This window comes from Phoca vitulina, unplaced genomic scaffold (genome assembly GCF_004348235.1).
Source record: "Phoca vitulina isolate PV1807 unplaced genomic scaffold, GSC_HSeal_1.0 scaffold7, whole genome shotgun sequence".
Lineage (NCBI taxonomy): Eukaryota > Metazoa > Chordata > Mammalia > Carnivora > Phocidae > Phoca > Phoca vitulina.
In genome coordinates, this window is record NW_022589710.1 from 45,169,918 (window position 1) to 45,193,301 (window position 23,384).

Sequence of the window (23,384 nt, forward strand, 5' to 3'; positions counted from 1 at the left end):
GGCCAACTTTGGAATGGGAGAAAATATTTAGAGATCATACATCTGACAAGGGATTAAAATCTGGAATTATAAGGAATTTCTACAACTCAACAACAAAAAACCAAATAACCCAATTTAAAAATGGGCAAAAAGACTCGAATAGACAATTATCTGGAGAAGATACACAGATAACCAATAAGCACATGAAAAGATGCTCAACATCACTAATCATAAGCAAGGTGCAAATTAAAACCATGGTGAGATACCACCTCACATCCATCAGGATGGCCACTATTCAAAAGAACAGAAAATAAGTGCTGGCAAGGATGCAGTCAATATGCGATTAATTGGAACACTTTCACTGTTGGTGGGAATGTAAAATGGTACAACCACTATGGAAAACAGTATAGTGGTTTCTCAAAAAAATCAAAAATAGAATTACCATGTGATCTGGCAATCCCACTTGTGTGTATATATCCAATAGAATTCAAAGCAGGATCTCAAAGAGATACTTGCGCACCCATGTTCATTACAGCATTATTCACAATAAGCAAGAGGTGGAAGCAACCCAAGTATCCACTGATGGATGAATGGATAAAGAAAATGTGGTATATTTGCACAACAGACTATTATGCAGATTTTAAAAAGAGGGAAATCCTGTTACATTCTACAACATGGATTAATATCAAACATTATTCTAAGCAAAATAAGCCAGTCACAAAAGGACAAATACTGTATAATTGCACTCATCAAGTATCTAAATTAAGCTAAAGTCAGAGACAGAGAGTAGAAACATGGTTGCCAGGTGCAGAAGAGAGGGGGGTAGGGGACATTAGTGTTTAATGGATATAGAGTTTGTTGTGCAAGATGAAAAAGTTGTAGAGATCTGTTGCACAACAATGTAAATATACTTAACACTCACAAGCTGTACACCTAAAAATGATAAAGATGATAAATTTAATGTGATGTGGTTTTTAGTACAATAAAAAAATAGATGTAAGATCAAAGCAATACACAGTCTGAAATGAAAGTTTAACTATCAAAGGAAGTCCCATTCCCATTAAGAACTGCTTCTTTGTTTGATACAGGCCTGTGGACATAAGCCCTGTTGGCTTTCAGAGCTAGGTGTTTTGGGGACCCATCCCTGGTGTGGAAGCCTTAAAAGTTGAGGCACTAGATGTGTAGTCCAAACCCTTCACTCCTCAGGAAGAAGATGGGACTTGGGGGTTCCCTCCCAATTTGGTGCTATGCTGAGGATGAGCTTCATGATGACAGTATGTCTCAGCCCTTCCTACCCTTTGTGAGGTGAGTATTTCTCATTTGCCTGATGTATAGTAGTCACTCAGCTAGTTTCTGAATTTCTCTCAGAGGCAATTGCTTTGTGTGTACATTCTGTGTGTCCACGGGAGGAGGGAAGTTCAGGAGCCCATGATGTCAGCATCTTGGTCTTTCTCCAGGATAAGGAATTTTTTTAATTATAGAAAAATGAAAAGAAGTGCTCAAAAACTGATGGGGACCTATGAAAAGAAATAGGAACCAGCTTGAAAAGGCTCATGCTGGCCACATTTGAGACAGTTTAATCATCAAAATTAATAATGACAGTAATGGATTATCACATTGATTTTTTTAACTATATTTGACATACAGTGTATAAATTTAAGGTGTACAACATGTTGATACATACTGATTTTTATTTTTTTATTTTTAAAGATTTTATTTACTTATTTGTCAGAGAGAGAGCACAAGCAGGGGGGAGCGGCAGACAGAGGGAGAAGCAGGCTCCCCACTGAGCAGGGAGCCTGATGTGGGACTCGATCCCAGGACCCTGGGATCATGACCTGAGCCGAAGGCAGATGCTTAACCGACTGAGCCCCTCAGGCAGCCCCATACTGATTTTTAATAAAGAATCCATGAGTCCACAAGATACTAAGAATAAACAAATAAAATGGGATAGGAGACCTTTCATATATAGGAATATCACAACTATTAAGTGTAGAAGAAATGATAGGAATATAAAATTGTTGTTTTATAATCACCATTGTAATACTGTTTCAGGCAAGAATCATCAGTGAATCCTAGAACCATTGGTTGAAAACTGGAGGGGAACAAGATATTTCCAGAGCCTGGAAGTATCACCCTACAGATTAGTTTACCAAATGATCAAACTTGATATTACTATTAAGGTGATAAACTGGCATAATGTATGTGATGTATAGAAGGATACAATGTGATGTGAAGTATAGAAGGATACAGTACCCATGTAATATTTTTGTCCCCCAAATTAAATTTTTTTCACCTGAATCTAATTATGAAGAAACTATCTGTCAAACCCCAAATTGAGGGACATTCTTCAAAAATTGTCTTGGATTCTTTTTTTTTTTTTTTTTAAGATTCGTTTATTTTAGAGAGAGAACCCTGAAGCCTCCCCACTGAGCGCAGAGCCCAATGCAGGGCTTGATCCCAGGACCCTGAGATCATGACCTGAATTGGCTTGGATTCTTAAAAAATGTCAATATCATGAGAGAGAGGGGAAAAAAAAAAAAGGCCGGCGAACTATTTTACATCGAAGGAGATTAACAAGGCATGACAACTAAATGCAATGTGTTATCCTTGACTGGACTCTGAATTAAAAAAAAAAAAAAAAACAAGAAGGGGGCACCTAGGTGGCTCAGTCATTAAGCATCTCACTCTTGATTTCAGCTCAGGTCTTGATCTCAGAGTCATGAGTTCAAGCCCTGTGTTGGGCTCCACGCATAAACAAAACAAACAGGGGTGCCTGGGTGGCTCAGTCAGTTGAGTGTCCAACTCTTGATTTTGGCTCAGGTCTTGATCTCAGGGTCATGGGATTAAGCCCCACATCAGGGTCTATGCTCAGCGGGGAGTCTACTTCTCCCTCTCCCTCTGCTCCTCCCCCCACTTGCTCCCTCTCTCTCTCTCTCAAATAAATAAATAGATAAACCTTTAAACAAAAACAAAAAAACCAAGAAGCCATAAGTGATATTGTTGGGACACTTAGGGAAATTTAAATATGGACTGATTGCTAGATAATATATTTATGTTAAATAGCCTTAGCGTGAACATTATATTGTAATTACATGTAAGGATACTCTTGTTTTAGGAAATACATGCTGAAGGTTTATGTATGAAGGGTCACAGTGTCTTCAAGTAACTGATGGTTTGGGGAAAGATGGATGGATAGATACATACATACATACGTACATACATACATACATACGTACATACATACATACATAGATGAGAGAGAAAGGAGGAGGAAGAAGGAGAACGTGAGAAAACGTTAACAAATGATGTGCCTAAATGAAGGGTAGAGGGATGTTTATTTACTATTTTTACAACTTTTCTCTAGGTTTGGCATTTTTCAAAATAAAAAGTGAAAAAATAAGTGAAACACACAGTAGAGAGAAAATATAACTGACAGAGTAGTGTCAAGGGATGGAATTTAGAACATGAAGACCAGCATTAACTTGGGACGGGAGAAGAGCCACTCAAAACTGGAGGATAGGAGGCTGGGGTGGCTGCCTGTAAAGATTAGTATGTAGGAGTGTGAGCAGAAGTTGAAGGAGTTTGTGCCTATTGGTCTCTCTCTGTAAAGTTGAAAGCGAGGCCATTTATTGAGGGTCAGGGCTTGAGGTAGTGGTGAAGGATTGAAATAGCTACTGTACTGAGTGGGAGAAGTCGATGACATAAAATGATGGCAAAGTAATGGTGAAAACTATGGGACTGCAGAACCTGAATTAGTAGTAGTACTAATTGAATGCTTAGTGGTTTCTCCATAACCATTCAGCAAAAGAAAGTTCAGTAAGCTATAGGGGAAATTTACAGGTCAAGTACCACAGTAGAACAGAGTTGAGGATGCATGCAAGAGAGATTGAATTGACATAACATAGGTTAAAGGATTGATAGGAAAAGAAGTAAAACCACTGAGAGGAGCAGTGAACTGGGGGTTAAGGACCAGTCAAGGGGCTGGGGCTCAAGAAGGTTGACTAACAGAAATATAAAAAATTGGGAATTGAGAGGCCTATAGAAATAAAAGATTGAGATATGTAATTAAGGTATCAGAGGTTCCAGCAAAGATAAGGGCTGATGTTGCATTACAGGTACCATTTGTGGATAAAGATTTTGAGATTGACATGATGAAAAAACTTTGAGCCTAAGTTATTCAGTGATTAATCCATCCATGTGCTGAACAGAAGCCTAGCATGAATAGCACATACACAGGTCAATTCTAAGAGGTTCCTTCAATATAAATTGCCAAATTGGTCCTTCATGATCACAAACTTGATTCTGTTAATTGAGTCAAAGTTACGGGCAAATTACCCACAAATATCCAATGTACAGATTGGCCAAGAGATCATGAGGTGGGCTGTTAGGAAAGTTCTGTCCTAAGGAAGTAGATCCTCTCTTTGGGGAATTTAGATCCAAAGACATGAAGAGTTGAATAGTCATAGACAGAATAGAAGCCATACATAAAAGCAGCGGTCCATCTAACACCAGAGTACCACAATGTTGGAGTCCCGGGGTAGGAATCGATCAAGAACCTCCTAACGCTGAGGGAGTAACAGCTACATCTACTTTGGGTCCTAAGCACCACTGAGATCCTGAAACACATTCCAATCTCTGTAAGATCCACATATGCAGCCCTTCTTGTAGTGCCTAGTAGAGTTTCTGAGTTTCCATGGGGCCCAACTGTGTGTCTGAGATTCCTGTTTCCATATGTATCCTTAGAATATATATCCAGATTTAAGTTATAGCTCTTTCAGTGCAAACAATAAGGAAATGCATCTTGAATAACAGGAATTTCAAAAGTAGTGTAGCTCTACACACAGTACAATCAGCTGAAGTTCTACATCCCTCAATTCTTAACTTGTCATCAAACCCCCCAGTTGGCTGTAAACAGCAATTGGAGCAACAAGCTCCTTGTTCACATCCATTGGAAAGAAAGAGGGCTTCTTTCCCAATCATGTAATAAAAATCCTTGTCTTCAGTATGATTGTATCAACTTTGGGTGGATGCCAACCCTTGGGTGGCCAAAGAAAGATCATGTGCTGATTCAGTTACTACAGAATCTCCCAATAAATGGCAAGAGGGAAGATAAAATCATGATTCATGGAGCTGGAGATGGTCAGCTTTTTCTGAGTGACATGGGATATATATGGGGAGATGTGAACACATGAGCAAAATTGGAATTTTATTAAGGAAGAAGGAAGAAAATGGATGTTCTGGAGGCAAACAATAGTATTCACTACACCTCATTCTCAAACACTTGAGTTTGAGGTAGAATTACACAAGTTGAAACTATGTTTTAGAGCATAGAACAAGTGTCAACAGTTTTTTCTAATTTTTCCTCAACCCACTTTAATATTTCTCCATTCTCCTTTAATTTTCCTAAATTAAAGATGTAATCCTTTATGCATTTAAGGGTATCAATTTATGTTATATATTTAAATATGCCTTTGAATTATAAAATATTGTATGATATAAATATTGCATATAGAGAGTATATTTAAGATATAAAGAATATTAGTAGGGGGCCTGGGTAGCTCAGTCGGTTAAGCGTCTGCCTTCAGCTTAGGTCATGATCCCAGGGTCCTGGGATCGAGCCCTGGGGTCAGGCTCCTTTTTCAGCAGGGAGTCTGCTTATCCCTCCCTCGGCCCCTCACCCCCAGTTCTGTTCGTGCATGCGCGCTGTCTCTCACAAATAAATAAAATCTTTTAAAAAAAGAATGTTACTAAAAGAAACACCCTTGCACCCTATCCCAATTTAAGAAAAAGGATGTTACCCATAACTTTGAAACTTTCTATGTAATCCTCCCTGATTACATTCCCTTCCCTCAACTCCACCTTACCTCTGAGGTAAACACGGTCCTGGATTTTGTATTTTTGTCCTCTTGATTTTCATTATAGTTTTACCCATCATTTGAATACCTTGACTATATGTTTGTAAGGTGTATGTTTTTGAGCTGCCTATAAACGAAATCATATATAGTATTTCTTAATGTGGTAACACAAAATTTACCATTTTAACCATTTTTAAGTGTACAGTATGGTGGCATGAAGTGCATTCCCATTGTTGTGCAACCATCACCATCATCCAACTCCAGAATTTTTTTCATTTTCCCAAACTAAAACTCTGTCCCCATTAAACAACAACTCCCTATTCCTCTCTTCCCCCAGCCCCTATCAATCATGATTCTATTTTTTGTCTCCATGAATTTTAGTACTCTAGGTACCTTATTTAAGTAGAACCATACAGTATATGTTCTTTTCTGACTGGCTTATTTCACTTAGCATAATGTTCAAGATTCATCTATGTTGCAGTGTATCAGAATTTCCTTCTTTTAAGACTGAATAATATTCCACTCTATGTATAAACCACATTTGTTTATCCATTCATCTGTCAATGGACACTTGGGTTGTTTCTACCTTTTGGCTGTTATGAATAATGCTTCTATGAACATGGGTCTACAAATATCTCTTCAAATCTCTGCTTTCAGTTCTTTTGGGCACATTCCTAGTATATATAGTTTTTTTGTTGTTATGTTTCTGAGATTCATCCATGGTAATAGGTGGAGCTGTTGTTCATTCACTTTAATTGCTGCATGATATTTCATTGTGCGAATATTAAACATTTTGTTTATCCATTCTCCTCTAGATGGTCATTTGAGTTTCCAACTTTTGCTGTTACCAACAGGGCTGCATTCTTTTACATGCCTCCTTGTACATATGTATAAAAGTATCTCTAGTCCCCGATATATACTTAGAAGTGAAATTGTGTCATAAGGCATTATATATCTTCAGTGATAATAGATATTGTCAAATTACTCTTTATGTACACATTTGTACTTGCATCAACAGCACATGAGAGTTTCCGTTGCTCCACAGCCTCATTAGAACTTGGTATTGTCAAGTTCAGTACTTGAATACAGATACTGCCAGTTGTCCCCGGTATTTTCTCTTTCATCTTCCCTTAATAATATATCTCATGAGTTTCATCTGTGTTGCCCCAGGTGGAAACTTTATTTCCAAGCCGTCCTGAGGCTAGGCAAGGCGAACCAACTAAGTTGTAGCCAACAGGATGTAACTGAAAGTGATATGTATCTCTTCTGGGTCCTTACCTTAAAAGGCATGCTCTTTAAAAGGTATGCTTCCCTAACCCATCTACTTGCCTACTGGCTAGGTGCACATTCGATGGCAGGAGCCAGAGTAGCCACTTTGAACCCAGAAATGGAAGCTTTATATTGAAGATGGCAACTTTGGGCTGCTTACCTCTGAACTGTCCTTTGAGTGAAAAATGAACTTTTGTTTAAGCCACTATACTTTACTGTCTCATTGTTACAGCAGCTTAGACTGCATCCTAATTAATACATTAATTATTCAGTTTTAAAGTCATTCCCAATTTTACCCTTGCTCAGAGGGCTTGTGTTTGTTCTCTCTCAAGATCTTTCTGGTGATGTTCTTTTTGCATTTGATCTATACTGCTAAACTCCTTTTTATGCTCCTGTCCTTACGCATATTTGCCTGACAACAGTGGCCCAGGGTAGTGGATGCTTGTTGTTGCTTATCCACATCCACTCCTCCTTCCTAACAGCATCCAGACTTTTTTGTTTTGGTTTGATTTTGGAGTGTTACATTTTCCCCAAACTGTATGCAGGATTTGGATCAGAGTACCCAGCCCTTTCGCTATAGAAGATGAGGGGAACATTGGAGGCTCTTTCTTCTAGAGCCTTCCTCTTACCAGTGCATATATCTGCAAAGGCACTGAGTGGCTAAAGGTTAAAAAAAAAAAAAAAAAAAGTTGAACTTTGTTTCTTATAGCATCCAGAGCTTTGATGATAGAATAGCTCCTGCCTTGGCTTTTTCCTACTCCTAGATCTAATTAAATGACCTTCTTGTCTATTGCATGACTCCCACAGTATCTTTTCAATAACATTTTTTAAGTTTCAGCTGTTGTTATGGATAACATCCAAAGAACTGTAATGGATACAACCACCCTCAAGTTCCAGGCTCTCCTAAACTGTGATCCATCGGGAATGGTTGGAAGGCCTTGCTACATGTTAATTGGGATTACATATGAACACCTATGGGTTTCTTTAGGATAAAGTGAGAACATGATTCTGTAATAGGGAGGGGAAGAAACACTAACATTGCCAAGGTTATGTGTGACCAGGTTACTCTTAAGTCTAGACATTATCCATCTAAAATCCTGGTGAGTTGCCTGCCTAAGGATGCATAGGTCCAATAGTAGACAATCTGCCTCTAGATCCCGTTGTTTAGAGCAATAGAAGCTGCAAGAGCTAGCAGAGATTTTTATTCCTCAAAATGGCATGTAAGCCATCAGCCAATCAGAATATGGCCTCAAACCACTAACCATTCAAATGCCACCCCCTCCTCCAGGCCCTCCCCAAGTCCCCGTAGCAACAGCAAGGATGAAACATAACAAGAAAGAAGTACAGCTGGGTTATAAAGCTAGACCAGAGAAGACTCATGCAAGTTGACTTTGACAGCACTGACAAGAGCTAACCCGCTCTGGAGTCTCCCACACAAAACCTTCTGTGTGATTTGTGCTTCAAATCATCCCTTAGTTCATTTTGAATAGGAGCACTTTATTTTTGTTGTTGCTTTTTTCATCCTAGATTAGTAAAATTCATCTCTAATAACTTGGCCCAGGGTTGGTCATATAGTGTGAAATCAGTGTCACTAAAATGTCTTGAGGAGAGCTTCTTTTCAAGAACTTTCTGGTATGGATAGGGGTTCTGTATCATAAAAGATGGCTGTGATTTTTTGAAAAGTGTGCAGGCTAGAAGGGTTGAGTAGCCAACTATATATTAGTTCCCTAAGAGTAAGAATCTAGAGGATAGGATTTCCTATAGCATCTAAAACAATTCCCAATTGGATCTTTATCTTTATCTAAACAATGAGGGGAATGTGGAAGGGCCTGTTTAAACAAAGGTGCTGTCTCCCAAGTAGGTGCTGAAAGACCCGTGGTTGTTGAGGGATGGAATAGAGGACAGGACAGCTAGAACCTACCAATGCCAGGTGGGAAAGGAAAAGGCAAAGAGAAACCTTTTACTTCCCTCCGTCTAATCTCATCTTTCTCTGTCTTCTACTACTATCACTTTCCTCCTTCCCACTTTTTTTTTTAACTTTTAAAAAAATCATGAAGTGAGTCATACAAAGAGGAAAGCACAAAGGATAAATGTACAGTTCAATAAGTTTTAACAAAGCAAATATTTGTGGAATTACTATTTATTTGGTTCAAGAAATAGAACATTGTTAGCATTTCAGAAACCCTACTTGTACCCCCTTCCAGCCACTACCTTTTCCCTCTCCCCAAAGGCAACCACCAGTCTCACTTTTAACATTATCATTTCATTTTGCCTATTTTCGAACTACATGTAAAGCCAATTGTACAGTAAATATTCTTTCGAACTTCTATCTTCCAAAAGTTTCTTGGAGATACATTTATTTAATTATACGAACAGGAAAGTACATAAATCATAAGTGGTAGAGCTGGATGAATATTTCACAAACAAAACATACCTATGTGGGCGCCTGGGTGGCTCAGTTGTTAAGTGTCTGCCTTCGGCTCAGGTAATGATCCCAGGGTCCTGGGATCGAGTCCCGCATCGGGCTTCCTGCTCGGTGGGGAGTCTGCTTCTCCCTCTCCCTCTGCCTCTGCTTGTGTGCTCTCTCTCTCCTCTGTCAAATAAATAAATAAAATCTTTAAAAAAACACAAAAAACAAACAAAAAACATACCTATGTAACCAGCACCCAGATCAAGAAACAACATTACCAGCAGCTGCCTTTTATGCCCCCTTTCAATCACTACCTCTTCACCCCAAGGGTAACTACTATCCTGAATTCTAACGTTGCATATCAATTATGTCTGTTTTTCAACTTATATATGTGAAAACATACAGTACATATTCTTTTTTGCCTAGCTTCTTTTGTTCAACATTGTTTGTGAGATTCACCTGAGTTGTTGCATGTGGTTATAGTTTGTTCATTTTCATTGTTCTGTATTCCCTTGTACAAATGTACCACAATTTCATTATACATTCTAGTGTAGGTGGACATTTGGGTTGCTTTCCAGTTTTCAGCCATTACAAGTAGTGCTGCTATGAACATTCTTGTACATATCTTCTGTATAACATATGCATGCACTTCTCTTCATTATATGCCTAGAAGTGGGATTCCTGGGTCATAGGCTATGGGTCTGTTCAGCTTTAGTAGATACTGCCAAATAGTGTTTCAGAATGGTCGCCCTAATTTACACTTTCACCATCAGTGTATGAGAATTCCATTTGTTCCACTCTTTAGCTTGCAGCTGCATAACTCCAATCTCGGCTTTCAGCATCACATGGGCATTCTCTCTGTGTGTCTGTGTCTTCACATGGCCATCTTTTTATAAGGACACTAATCATATTAGATTGACCCTATTACAATATGATCTTATCTTAACTAATTAGATCTGCAACAACCTTATTTCTAGAGAAAGTCACATTCTGAGGTACTGGGGATTAGGACTTAAACATTTGGGGGAGGGGGGTGAGGCACAATTCAATCCATAACAGATGTGATGGTAGTGAACATCTGTTGTTGATCCCAGTGGGAAAACTTTCAACTTTTCACAATTAAGTGTGATGTTTGCTGTATTTTTAAAAAATAAATACTCTGCAAGATTAGGATGTTCCCTTTTATTTCTGGTTTGCTAAGATTTTTAAAAAATCATGAATGGTCGTTGAAATTTATCATGTTCTTTTTCTTCATCTAATGACATGATCATCTCATAGTCTCCTTTAGGCTATTACTATAGTAAATTACATGTGTTTTTAATATTTTCAAAAGAATTTCAATAGAAAATATTAAAATTGCAAGTAAGTGGGATTTATGAGTTGGACAATGTCCTGTTTCTTCTCTTTTTCTTTTCCTTTTCTCTTTTAGGGAAAAGAAGGGGCACAAGGGCAGGCAGGCATCTGACCTGGCCCTAATGTTCTGTTTCTTGACCAGGGTGCTAGTTACACAGGGTGATTGGTTTGTGAAAATTCACTAACCTGTACATTTATGATGTTTAATTTTATGTATATATGTTATACTTCAATAAAAAACTAAGAGAAATGCAACTAAATTCCTATTTGAGAATGAAAACTCTTCTGAAAGATACTTAGATGCCCCACTTTCCACTCACATCTACCTCCTAAGAGAGGTGAAGATCTGGGTTGCTAAGACGGAAGGAAGGTCAGATCTTTAAGTGGTGCACAACTGACACACTGACACACTTAATATTCTCAGAGTTAGTTTTTTTTTTCTTTCCAGAATTCAGTGTGTATCAGCCTTGTTTTTCAGTGATTCACTCAAGCCAAAGTTGAGTATTATGTTGACAGATTGGATTACTTTCTAGGTCACCCTCTCCAAACAATCTTTTAATCTGGTTTTTGCTATCTTTGCTTTAGCTGAGATTCTCCAACATGAATTTTTATGCATTTAGTTATTCTAAAGAATTCCATCTCTCACCTTTTACAATAACTGCAGATGTTACCTTTCATATACCTGCAGGAATTGGTGTAGTCTTACATTCTGTCTTCGAAATGTTTCTATTCTTCAGAGATTTGTTCCCAATTGGATTTTTGTTAGAATTGAATTAAATCTATTCATTTAATTTGAGAAGAACTGACAACTCTATAATTTTTCCCTTTTCATTCAGGATCATGGTAAGCCTCTCCATTATTTCAAGTCTAATTTATTCCCCTCGGATATGATTCTGTATGGTTCTGTAGTTTCCTTCATATGAATTATACATATTTCTTATTAGAGTTATTCCTACTTGTTTCATGGCTTTTTTGTTGTTGTTGAGATTGTTGCTATTGTGAATGGAACCTTTTTTTTTTTTTTTCATTCAAAAATGAACCCGTGGAGCGATAGGATCTCTACCACCCCTTTCAGCTGTGAGACTCTATGGTTCCTCGGTTCTATGAGAACATTCTACTCGCACGTCCATTATCCAAACCTGAAGGAAGATGGCAACCGAGAGTCACCAAGCAAAGGGTCGCTCTATCTCGCCTTTGTTCTCCTCTCGGTGGCTACTGCGCAGGCGTAGTCGCTCCAGTGCCGTCCCCGCCTTCCCGGTCGCGGGCCCAGCTCGGTAGCGCCGGCGCAGTGGCGCGCTCCGTTTACACGCTCCGGGGCCTGTAGGCGCCGCGAGTTCCGGCTGTCGCCGTCGCCGCCGCAGCTCCTGGAGGTCGGTTGCGACGAGTAACGGCGCCGGGACGAGCCCTGCGCCGCCTTCAACGATATGTACCCGAACTGGGGCCGGTATGGCGGGAGCAGCCACTATCCGCCGCCGCCGGTCCCGCCGCCGCCACCGCCGGTGGCGCTTCCTGAGGCCTCGCCGGGGCCCGGGTACTCGAGCTCGACGACTCCCGCGGCCCCCTCCTCCTCGGGCTTCATGAGCTTCCGCGAGCAGCACCTGGCGCAGCTCCAGCAGCTGCAGCAGATGCACCAGAAGCAAATGCAGTGCGTGCTCCAGCCCCATCACCTTCCTCCACCCCCCCTGCCGCCCCCGCCGGTGATGCCGGGGGGCGGCTACGGGGACTGGCAGCCACCGCCGCCACCGATGCCCCCGCCACCTGGGCCGGCCCTCAGCTATCAGAAGCAGCAGCAGTACAAACACCAGATGCTCCACCACCAACGAGATGGGTCTCCTGGTTTGGTTCCCATGGAGCTGGATTCCCCCCCTGAATCTCCCCCTGTACCGCCGGGGTCCTATATGCCCCCGTCTCAGTCTTACATGCCCCCACCTCAGCCGCCACCCTCGTACTACCCGCCGGCCTCGTCTCAGCCCTACCTGCCTCCCGCTCAGCCGTCCCCTTCTCAGTCCCCACCTTCCCAATCCTATCTGGCGCCCACCCCTTCTTATTCTTCCTCTTCCTCCTCCTCGCAATCCTATTTGAGCCATTCCCAGTCCTACTTGCCCCCTTCTCAGGCATCTCCTTCCCGCCCCTCCCAGGGCCATTCTAAATCCCAACTACTAGCTCCACCACCACCGTCCGCCCCTTCTGGGAATAAGACAACTGTCCAGCAAGAGCCTTTGGAGAGTGGGGCCAAGAACAAGAGTGCTGAACAGCAAGCTGCCCCAGAGCCAGATCCCTCAACAATGACTCCACAGGTAAGAACGCATCAGCCTGAGCCGCATCTTTCACCTAGAGGGCCCTAAGTGAGCAGGCCTCAGGGCTTTAACCCGTGCTTAGGCTAATTCCAACACAATGAGTAGCTAATTTACACTCCAAAGGATTCCTTAAGAGTCAGAAGTCTGACATCGCAGCTTTTCAAGTAGCTAAATGTGGATTATTAAAAGAACAGTGTTTGAAGATGTTTCTGAACGCCACAGAGTAGTGGGGTGGCTGAAGAGTTACTAATCAGATATATTCTTTGGTTCCCTTTGACCGACCTCCTAGATTTTGTTGCTTTTGCAAAGCGCTTTTTTTTTTTTTTAAATTGTATTTTAAACTCAAATTTCCATTTGAGAGGCCGCATAAAAAAGAAGTTTCCCAAACGGCTGATACTTGAAATATATACAAACCTTATGACCAGTTAGCTTCTTTAAAAAGTTATTTAGGGGCCACTGATAGCTGTCAGCTTCGTGAATTCCCTAAGTGTTAGCAAATGAGGAATGGAAATCTTGTTCTTATCAGGAGCATCCTAATTATGCATATAGATACGTATGCGGTAGATAGGAAGTCTTTTCACCTTTGACCCTTTTGGGAGTCTCTTGGTTATTTTAAGGAGTGGACCCATACCTCCTTTTCTCACATCACTTAAAGTTTTAAGACATAACCAGTTTGCTGCATTGCATTGTTACCATTCACTCCAGAGTAACTGCCTTGGAATTTGGCCAAGGTGAAAAGAAGTTAGTGGTATGTCTTCCTTCATGAGAGAGCCATTCCTCTAAACTTCTGTTTTAAGTGATGCTTCCTACAGAGCAAAGATGGATAGGATGGCAGTAACAAATGAATTCCTCCCTTAAGAAAAAAGATAGAACTAAAGTGGAATAAATAACTTGTTAAGATTTCTTAAAATAGACACTTTTAGCAATTACTAATCTACCTTAGATTCCCTAATGAAAAGAGAGTTTTAGTCTACAAGCTCAGATTTACATATAAAAGATTTCCAAAAGATAGGGATGTGGTACTCTAATGGTTTGTCATTAGAAATTAAGAACACAAGCAAGTTGTTTTAAGTAAGTAAGATGTTGTGCTTGGCACATCATCAGGAGAAAACACTTGTGATGCTGGAGTACAATAGGAGAATAAGGGATTCTGTTGGCTTACACCACCAGGTTATTTCCCCCAGATGCCTCTATTATAGAGATGAAATTTCTGTCCCCATTCCCAACCCATTCTGAAATTCCCAGTGCTTTTGTTGTCAAACACTCTCGGAGTTAGTCCAAGCCAAAGTATAACATCCATATCCTCCTCTCTACTAGACTTTTTCTGGCCTTTTGAGAGACAAATGAATTGTTTTTGGAGGGAGGGGAGAAGGAATCAGACCCGTCTTTAATACAAATATATGAACACTGGTTCGCTGGTTTTGCTTTTCTGCCTTTGCACCCTTGTCTGTATTGAACTTCTTTCAGTACTTTGAGTATTCATTGCCTCCAATTCTTTGGTGAGAGCCAGAAAAAAAGAGTGGAAGGTGAGGCTTGAGAAGTGTGGGGGCCAGACCAAAAGGGCCTTGTAAGCTTGTTTAGGCTTTCTTACCTCTGTCTAGAATTCATCCCAACTCTCTCAACCCTCTCTCCCTGCCTTATAGTTGTATTGTTTTCAAGGTACATCTCAAATATCAGGGTCTCTGTGAAGCCATCCCTGAGCTCACCTATCTGGTTGGTTCTGTTTTTCAGATTTTAAGTCCCTTGCAGACAGGGACCATCTCATTCATCTTTTTATCCTCTGTAGCACCTAGGACAGTGCCTTGCAAATTGTAGGCTCTCCACAGAGATTTGTTGAATAGCTACAAGAGTGGTCATGTTCTAGACTTAGGGTACTTTGGCTTATTAGATCACACAGGTTTTCTTCATACCAGTGCCGATCTCTGACAATGAACCCTTCTGCAAATTTATTATTCTTTGGTTCATATTTTATTTTTGGAATATGTCATTACAAATTTTTATGGCAAAAGATTATAAACACACACAAAAGTAGAGAAAATGGTATGGCTTCTACTTTAAACCCATCATTCAGATTCAACAACTGTCAAGATTTTATCATGTTTACTTCACCTATGCCTTTTTTTTTATTGCTTCTGAAATATTTTAAAGCAAATCTTAGATCTCATGTCATTTCATCTCTACAATTTTAGTCATCTTTTTTAAAAAATGGACCTTTTCTTAGGTGAATACATTATAACACCTACAAAAAGTAACAACAGTTTCTTTGTATCATCTAATACCTGACCCATTCAGAATTCCCCTATTGTCTCATCATACTAATTGGAATTAAAAATAATTCCTTGATAGCATCCATATTAAAATTCCCCAGTGGACTCAGTCATGTTTTAATGGTTTATTCAGATCAGGATCCAATATAGACATTGTGAAGCAGGATCATTCTTTGTTGTGGAAGACAGTCCTGTGCATTGTAGGATGTTTAGCAGCATCTCTGACCAGTAACTACTAGATTTTGGTAGCAGCCTCCAATGGGAAACAAAAATGTTTCCAGACATTGCCAAATATTCCTTGGGGGTTAAAATCACCCTCAGTTGAGAACTCCTCATACAGATTAGTCTCTCCTATTCTCTTTTTCTACCCCATGCCATTGAACTTGAGAAATCTATTTCCGTTGTTCTGTAGAATGTCCCACATTCTGGATTTGTTTGCTTTCTCTTGGTTTCTTATCATTTGACCTGTTCTCCTCTCTTTCACATTTCTGGTAAACTCTGAAAGCTTAGATTTAAGTTCACCTCTCTTTTGGCAAGTGTACGTCATAACCAGGGTGGTGCTATGTATTTCATTTGCATCCCATCAGGAGACATAACAATGCCTGGTTGTCCCACTGTTAGTGGAGCCAGAATTGATCAGGGGTTTACAGTCTGGTCCCTCCATTGTAAAGCTTTCCATCAATTTTGCCTCATCTGGTGATTCATCCACTGATAGTCTTTGCCTAAGTAAATTAGTTCTTCATTGAAGGTTATTACATGGTGATTTTTTCCTGCCATTTCTTTTACTATATGGAATTCTGTAAAGAAAAACTTTCATGAACTAGGATTATTTAATTGGAAATACAGTTGGTATAGGAAAGATAGGATAAGTGCTTAATATTCTTCCATTTAATTTCTAGTTTTCAGAATAAAACATTGGTAATATAATGGAATGTGTCTTTTTGAAGAATTAACTTTTCTGTGTGTTTAAAGGACTGGCTAGGTAAAGTGCATACTAGCCTTTTTTTCATAAATTGTGACTTTATTTATCCTTTTATTCTCAAATCCAAGGTAAAGCTGTTACCTTGGATTAGAATTTTTAGTCATTTATTTAATATTCAAGTAGTTATTGAGTAGCAACTATGTGCCAAGTGCCACGCTTAGTTTAGTACCAGAGATGAAATGGTGAAGAAAATAAGACATGGCACTTGCCCTCATTGACTTGTCTCAATGGGAAGAACAAGACATTTAATAAGTAAGAGGAGTACAGGGTGCTGTGGGATTATAAAATACACAATGTGACTAGATTGTTCCATGAGCAATGGGAAAAGGTGAGGGATTTTTTTTGTTTGTTTGTTTTCTGGTTTTAAACTCACCATTGTATTTACAGTGCCTTGCTCAGGGGTCTAGCATGTAGTAGGTGAAGAACAAATATTTTTTAAGTGATTGGATATAGCTGAGAGCTGTAACCTAATTGAAGAAGCCTCCCTTTGTAAGTGATATTAAGTGAAACCTGAAGAATGAGTAGGAATTAACCAGATAGCATTCAAAGTAAGGCTTACTGAAAGCTCAAGGTGAGAATGGTAGACACAAACCAGATCAGGGAGGGCCAATGAGGACTTTCGGGCAGGAGGAAGCCATCAAATGATTTTATATAGTCGAATGTGACAAATTGGCATTTTTGAAAACTCATTGTGTTTGCTGTCTGGAGAGTGGAATTGAGAAGAGCAAGGGTGATATAGAGAGAATACTTAATAGAATAATCCAGGCAAGAGATAATAGTAATAGTGGCTTGGACTTGGATGGATGGTGATAGTGGAGATGGAGAGAAGTGGAAAGACTGGAGAAATATTTGTGTACTAGAATCTAATTGGAGATTGAGTAGTAGTGGAGAGGGAGGTGTCAAGGATGATTCCTGAATTTCTGGAGTAGACTTGCCAGGTAGGGGATGGTCCCATTTACTAATAAAAAAGGAAAACTTGGAAGAGGAGGAAGAACAGGTTTGGGAACAATGTGAAAGGATGAGTTTAGTTTTAGACCTACTGAGTTTGAGATCCTTGAGCCACATGATTCCAAATGGAGATGTTCAAATGGAAGTTAGATATAGGTCTGGAGTCTAGAAGTGAGATCTCGGGGACATGACAGACTTGTGAGTCATCAGCATAAAAATGGTATTTGGGGCACAGAAATAGATGAGGTCTCCTGAGGAGTGTGTGTAGAGTAAGGGTAGAGTTTAAAGGACATTGAGCCTAGCCCTGCAGAATCTCAGTATCTAGGGGAACCAAGAGAAGAAAGACCAAATGGGTAGATGGAAAGTCAGGACGGTGCAGTCCCACAGAAGTGCAAAGAAGACTGTTTCTAGGAGGGAGTGGTCAGCTGTGTCACTACCAGTGAGAGGTCAAGCAAGATAAAGACTGTGAGTTATCTTTTGCATTTACTGACATGTAGATTATTGTTGACCTTGGCAGGAGCAGTTTCATAGTGACTGAAGCCATATTGCATTGATTTGAGGAGTGATGGAAGGTGAGGAAATGGGGATGGTGAGTATAGACACTCTTTCAAGAAGTTTGACTGAAGGAGAGAGAGAGAGAGAATGAGGGCAGGAGCTGGAGGAAGAGGTGAAGTAAAGGAGCTTTATTTTTTAATTTTAATTTTTTTTAGATGGAACTAAGATTATCTGGTGACCTTAATTTCCTGGAGTGGAATGTGAACCTCAAATATATTGAAAATAAATATGTTTTAAATAAGTCTAAAAATGGAAAACCATTCTTTTGCCAGATTTCTCCCTACCCCTTGCTTTAGGATGTAGGACATAGTACATTTAGTGTTATAGGCATTTATAATAACCTGGATAGGAAAGGCAACCTTCCAAAATTAATCTCTAAAACATCTCTCTCTCTCTCTTTCTCTCTCCCTCTCCATCTCTCTCCCTCCCTACCCCACCTCACACATTCTCTGCTTTGTATTTCCCTGCTTGGAAAATCATTTAGTACCTAGTTTATTACTGTACTGGTAGCAAGTGGTCAGTAAATGCTTGCTGAATAAGTTAGCATCTTTTCGATAATGATATTTGTGACAAATAGTTCTTACATCCTTTTTAACTCTCTTTGTTCAATCTTTTTGAATGTGACATATGCAATGACTTTCCTCTACCTGAGAACTAACATCCCATGTGAGATGGAGTTGTCGGATATGATGGGACAATCAGAAAAACTGGCTACTAGTTTGGCTTTGGCTTCATTAGAAGTCCAAGCAGGTTTTATTCCTTTGTAAAATAGAGATAAATCATTTTTCTCTTTGGGTCACTGAGGACATGTCTGAATGATGCTCATTTGTAGAGCTTTAAAAATGTGCCGAAGCCTAGTCCTAGGACTGAACTAGATCTGGTTTCTGCTTATTGGGTTCATACATAAAATAGAAATTGACCTACAGTGCGTACTGTCAGCAAGTCAACAAGTACTTGAGCTCCTAATAAGGTTCTTAACCTTAGACTGGGTCTAAGACAAAGATGGGAAGCATTGACAATAAGATGGGTATGTACAAATTGATCAAGAATCTAGATCTGTACAGTCTTCCATGTCTGTAGCCATGGCTTCTAGTTTATTATGAAAGATGCTTTGTATCTTTTAGTGATGCTTTCAAAGCAACTAAAAACGAGGGAAACTTTTAACTTGTATTTGAAAGAGACTGAGTTTATTAGTTTTTTTAAGCTGAAAGATAAGCCTGTTGCTATTTTCATAAAATAGTGGAAGAAAATTGAAAATGTTTTAATAGTACGTTATTGTCAACTATCGTGGTCAGTGTGCTGGGTTTTTTTTTATGTTCAATAGGAAAAGTAATTATATCTCTGGAGCTGATGGTTATGTACATGGTAATTAAAAACAGAATAGCCCAATCATGACCCAGACTTCAAGATGTAGGTAGTGAGATGGAATTTATTCCTCCCAATAGTTTGGAGCAAGTTTCAGGTCATAGAAATGAGTGGCCTGGAAGGGAAGTCTTCAGTTGATCAATAACCATTTATTGACATTCTCCTGTGCTCCAGCACTATGCTTAAGCACCAGGTAGGATATAAGAAAAGCTTGAGACAGCTCTCTTCCAAGAAAATTAGATTCTGTGAGTGAAAAAACATAATAAAATATTATGTTTAGTGAGAAAAGAGTATATATTGTATATATTTTATGTATTTTGTTTGCATGTGGGAAACTGGAGAGGATGTGTAATAAAATATTAACAATATAGGAAATCCTGGTTACCCAAAGATAGTGAATCCCGGTGAATCTAAGCAAAACGAATCCATTTAACACAGGTACCAAAAGTTTTTTGTAAAAAGTAAAAAATTTGATTTGGGACACAATCTTAAAAAACAAAGCTCAAAATCGTAAGGGATAGCTGAGTCTTAGAATGAACAAAGAATAGTGTTGATTTGGTTTCTGTACTATAATTTTTGTCATAATACCAACAAAATTATATGGCAATATTGTATATCATCTTTTATTTTGGTTTTGGATATATTGAAAAAAAGTAGAGATTTATCAGTTTTCCTAGGGGCTATTATCAACCTTTGATATTCATATCATCCTCTTTTGCAGTTCCTGTTATAAAAAATGTTTTGGTTGTTAACTGGCAGGACTTCTGCTAGATCCTCAGCTATCAGTAATGGGTTCCAAAGTTCTCCAACACCACTTTCATAAAATCCTGCATCCTTATAATTGTAGTAGAAATACATGCTGTTGTTAATTATGGAAGTATAAAGGGTAGTACATGAGTGAATATTTTAGTGTTATGAGAACTTTTTTCCTTATGCAACCTTGTAACCATAGGGAGTTATGTAATGAATACTGGGAAATGAAGATCCTGTAGTTATGTCTGAGTGGTAAGATTTTTTATTGATTTTAATTAATTAGTTATTGCTTATTTGTACAGTCTGTTTTCTTATTTGAGGTATTTGTGTTCCATAAAGTTGCCAAGAACATTGAATTAGTGAATACTAAACCATTGCTCCCAGGGGAAATATGAGCCTTTGGTTTGGTCTCATTTTCATCAACCAGTTAATACATAACCTTGTTTTATATGTGTTCCTGTTTAATGACACCTTATTTAATATATTTTGTTGATTCATTAACATTGAACTCACAGCCAACAGCGTAACGCATGTCTGAATGAAATTAGTATGTAACACACAGATTTTCTGTGTGAAACATATCACAGCTTTCTTGCACTTAGGAACACTAGACAGCACACCACACTATGCTTGCAGCCATTTTAAACAGCAAAGTCACCAACAAAAAGCACAGAAATCTGAAAAATGTGGTCCTAAATAGACCATGAAAAGGACACTTATTTACAGTATGAGAGCTAAACAAAAAGGCAGAGCATAGCCTTGTTCTGCCACAGCAGGAAATGTGCAAGTCAGGCAACTCAGATTTTTCAGTGCTCTATTACACATGGCCACAAATGACAGCCAAAGTTTCCTGAGTATTGATTTTGGAGTTAGAAATACACGTTAGCAAGTAGGCATATTTGCAAATATAGAATCCATGAATAATGAGGATCAGCTGTATTTTCTAATTACTTCTGCATTAGACTTATTATTGCTGTAACTTTTTCAAAGTGGAAGTACACAACAAGCTTCCAGAAAGTTAAATTACAGTATAATTTGGAAGACAAAGCTGAGACTTTTAAAATAAATAGTATTCTAAAACGCAGTATATTCTCATTTACGTGTATATAGCTGTCATACAACAGGTGTTTAAAAGAGGGAAGGGCACTGGAGGAGAGAGAAGGCAGAGAAGAGACAGAACTATTTGGTTATATTCATTAATTACAAGACCCCTTGGATAAATCCACACCAGCCTACGGCAGGTTAAAAACAAGCAGCTGTGAATACTGAAAGGATTTCCTCTGAGCATTTATCAAAAAGATTGCTCTCACTTCCAAAAGTGTGTGTGTTGAAAGAGTAGAGAAGTATGTTGAATTAATATGTATAGTTTAACTTAAATGTATAAATTTGGGGGAGGAATTGAAAGATCTTGTTTACTTATTTACCTTTCACAGTCCAGCTTTACCTTTTCTTACATATAGACATGTGAACACAAATACAAATGCAGGTCTTTGTCAGTACCAAGTTGCAGATATATAGATTTTCAATTAAAATTCTTAAAAATGCCTTCTGTTGTAGGAACAACAGCAGTATTGGTATCGGCAGCACCTGCTTAGTTTGCAGCAGAGGACAAAAGTGCATTTGCCAGGACACAAAAAAGGTCCTGTCATAGCAAAGGATGCACCCGAGCCGGTAAAAGAAGAAGTTACAGTACCTGCCACCAGTCAAGTACCAGAACCCTCTTCATCTGAGGAGCCCCCGTTACCACCACCTAATGAGGAGGTACCACCTCCTCTCCCACCTGAGGAACCCCAGGTAACCATAAAATTAATTGCTTGGTGTTTAAGAAATTGTTTAGCTTTTGTTCTGATTCTTTTATAAATACCTTTGTCAAAATGGATATATGTTTTTGTGTGGGTTTTTTTTATAAGTACATGTAAAATTCTGATACGGGAAAATCCGATGAATGCCTGATGGAGTTTAGAAAAGGCATTTTTCTGATGGTTGAAGTGAGTGGAGAATTAGACACTCTTCGGAATTGAGGCTCTCTAAGCACTAAAGGGATTCCGGGGTGTTTTCATATTGGCAGCCCAGGGCAGTAGTAAAGAGCTTCAGCTTCTGTTGTCAAACTGCCCCAAGCGGTAGTCGAGGCACCGCCACTTGCTGGTGTTAGGGACTCTGCACAAGTTAGTTAACCATTCCGTGCTGCAATTTCCTCATCTGCAAAATGGGTATATTCAAATAGTGGCTGTCTTACAGAGCTATTGAAGCATTCAGTGTGATCATCCTTGTCACTTAACATACTAACTGAGTACACACGGAAAGTTCTCACTTTGGTCCAAAGGTATCTGTTCTCCCAAGAGCCTATGGGGAAACTTTGTTGAGCCATAATGATGACATTGTAGTCTATTGGTTAAAAGTGGCTAATGTGAAAAAGAAAAAGATTTCTCATAGAGTGCAAAGGATGTAGCTGTAAACGGACTTTTTTGGGGAAATGGTTGCCCTGTTTAGGAGCAGTGAGGTGATTATTCCAATGAAGACTATGGAATTTATAACTCCTTTGTATTAGTATTCATGATCCAGAGTGTAAGTAGAGCCAGGTCTTTTATCTAAACATAAAATAACTTTTCTCAGTCAGCCAGAGTTGTAGACATGCCGGACTTTATAATACAATACTTAATAAAACGTTCAGGCTTTTTGTTAAGTTGGTTGCTGTTTTATTCCTTACATACAAGTGTATTCCCTCTCTGATCTTCAGTCCGAAGACCCGGAGGAAGATGCCAGGTTAAAGCAGTTGCAGGCGGCGGCAGCACACTGGCAGCAGCACCAGCAGCACCGCGTTGGCTTCCAGTACCAGGGCATAATGCAGAAGCACACTCAGCTGCAGCAGATCCTCCAGCAGTACCAGCAGATTATACAGCAGCCGCCACATATGCAGGCAAGTGCTTCCTCAGCTCACAGGGGACGTTGCCCCAAGTCACTCCAAGGAGTTGTTACTCCTGAAAGAGATTGAAATGTGAGGAGGGAGCGGAATTAAATTAGGTGTTTCCAAGGGGGTTCCAAATCACCAGGGATTTGGGAAGTACAGCTCTATGAAAATGCTCTTGGGATGGGGCGGGTATAGTGGAATTTTCTGGTCATGTCAACCCAGGCAGGCGTTAGAGGACCGTTGCTAAGGGTTTTAAGAACCAGAGATTCTTATCATGTAGTTTCAAGTTGCCTACAAATCACTTCAGTGACAGACAAGCAAAAGTCCACCAAAAAGATCACAGCAACCACCACAGAAACCTAAGGAAATACACCACAAAAGATACTTGTTCTTCTTGTATCTTGAAGACACAAACTTGTGTCTGTATGTCTGTAGTAATA

General features: G+C 39.4%; 1 protein-coding gene across 3 annotated transcripts in view; it reads left to right on the top strand.

Annotated features, from left to right (window-relative positions):
• The first annotated feature begins 1,014 nt into the window (after positions 1–1,014).
• YLPM1 (YLP motif containing 1) overlaps positions 1,015–23,384 on the top strand; it is a 90,600-nt gene continuing 68,230 nt past the window's right edge. The window contains exons 1-4 of one of the 3 annotated variants that reach the window (XM_032405584.1): positions 1,015–1,284; positions 11,924–13,166; positions 21,594–21,830; positions 22,774–22,953. In XM_032405584.1, the coding sequence (XP_032261475.1) occupies positions 12,294–13,166; positions 21,594–21,830; positions 22,774–22,953 (1,290 nt within the window). In that variant the 5' untranslated portion in view covers positions 1,015–1,284; positions 11,924–12,293. The remainder of the gene's footprint in view (positions 1,285–11,923; positions 13,167–21,593; positions 21,831–22,773; positions 22,954–23,384) is intronic. The other 2 variants (XM_032405585.1, XM_032405583.1) reach the window with 2 other exon arrangements.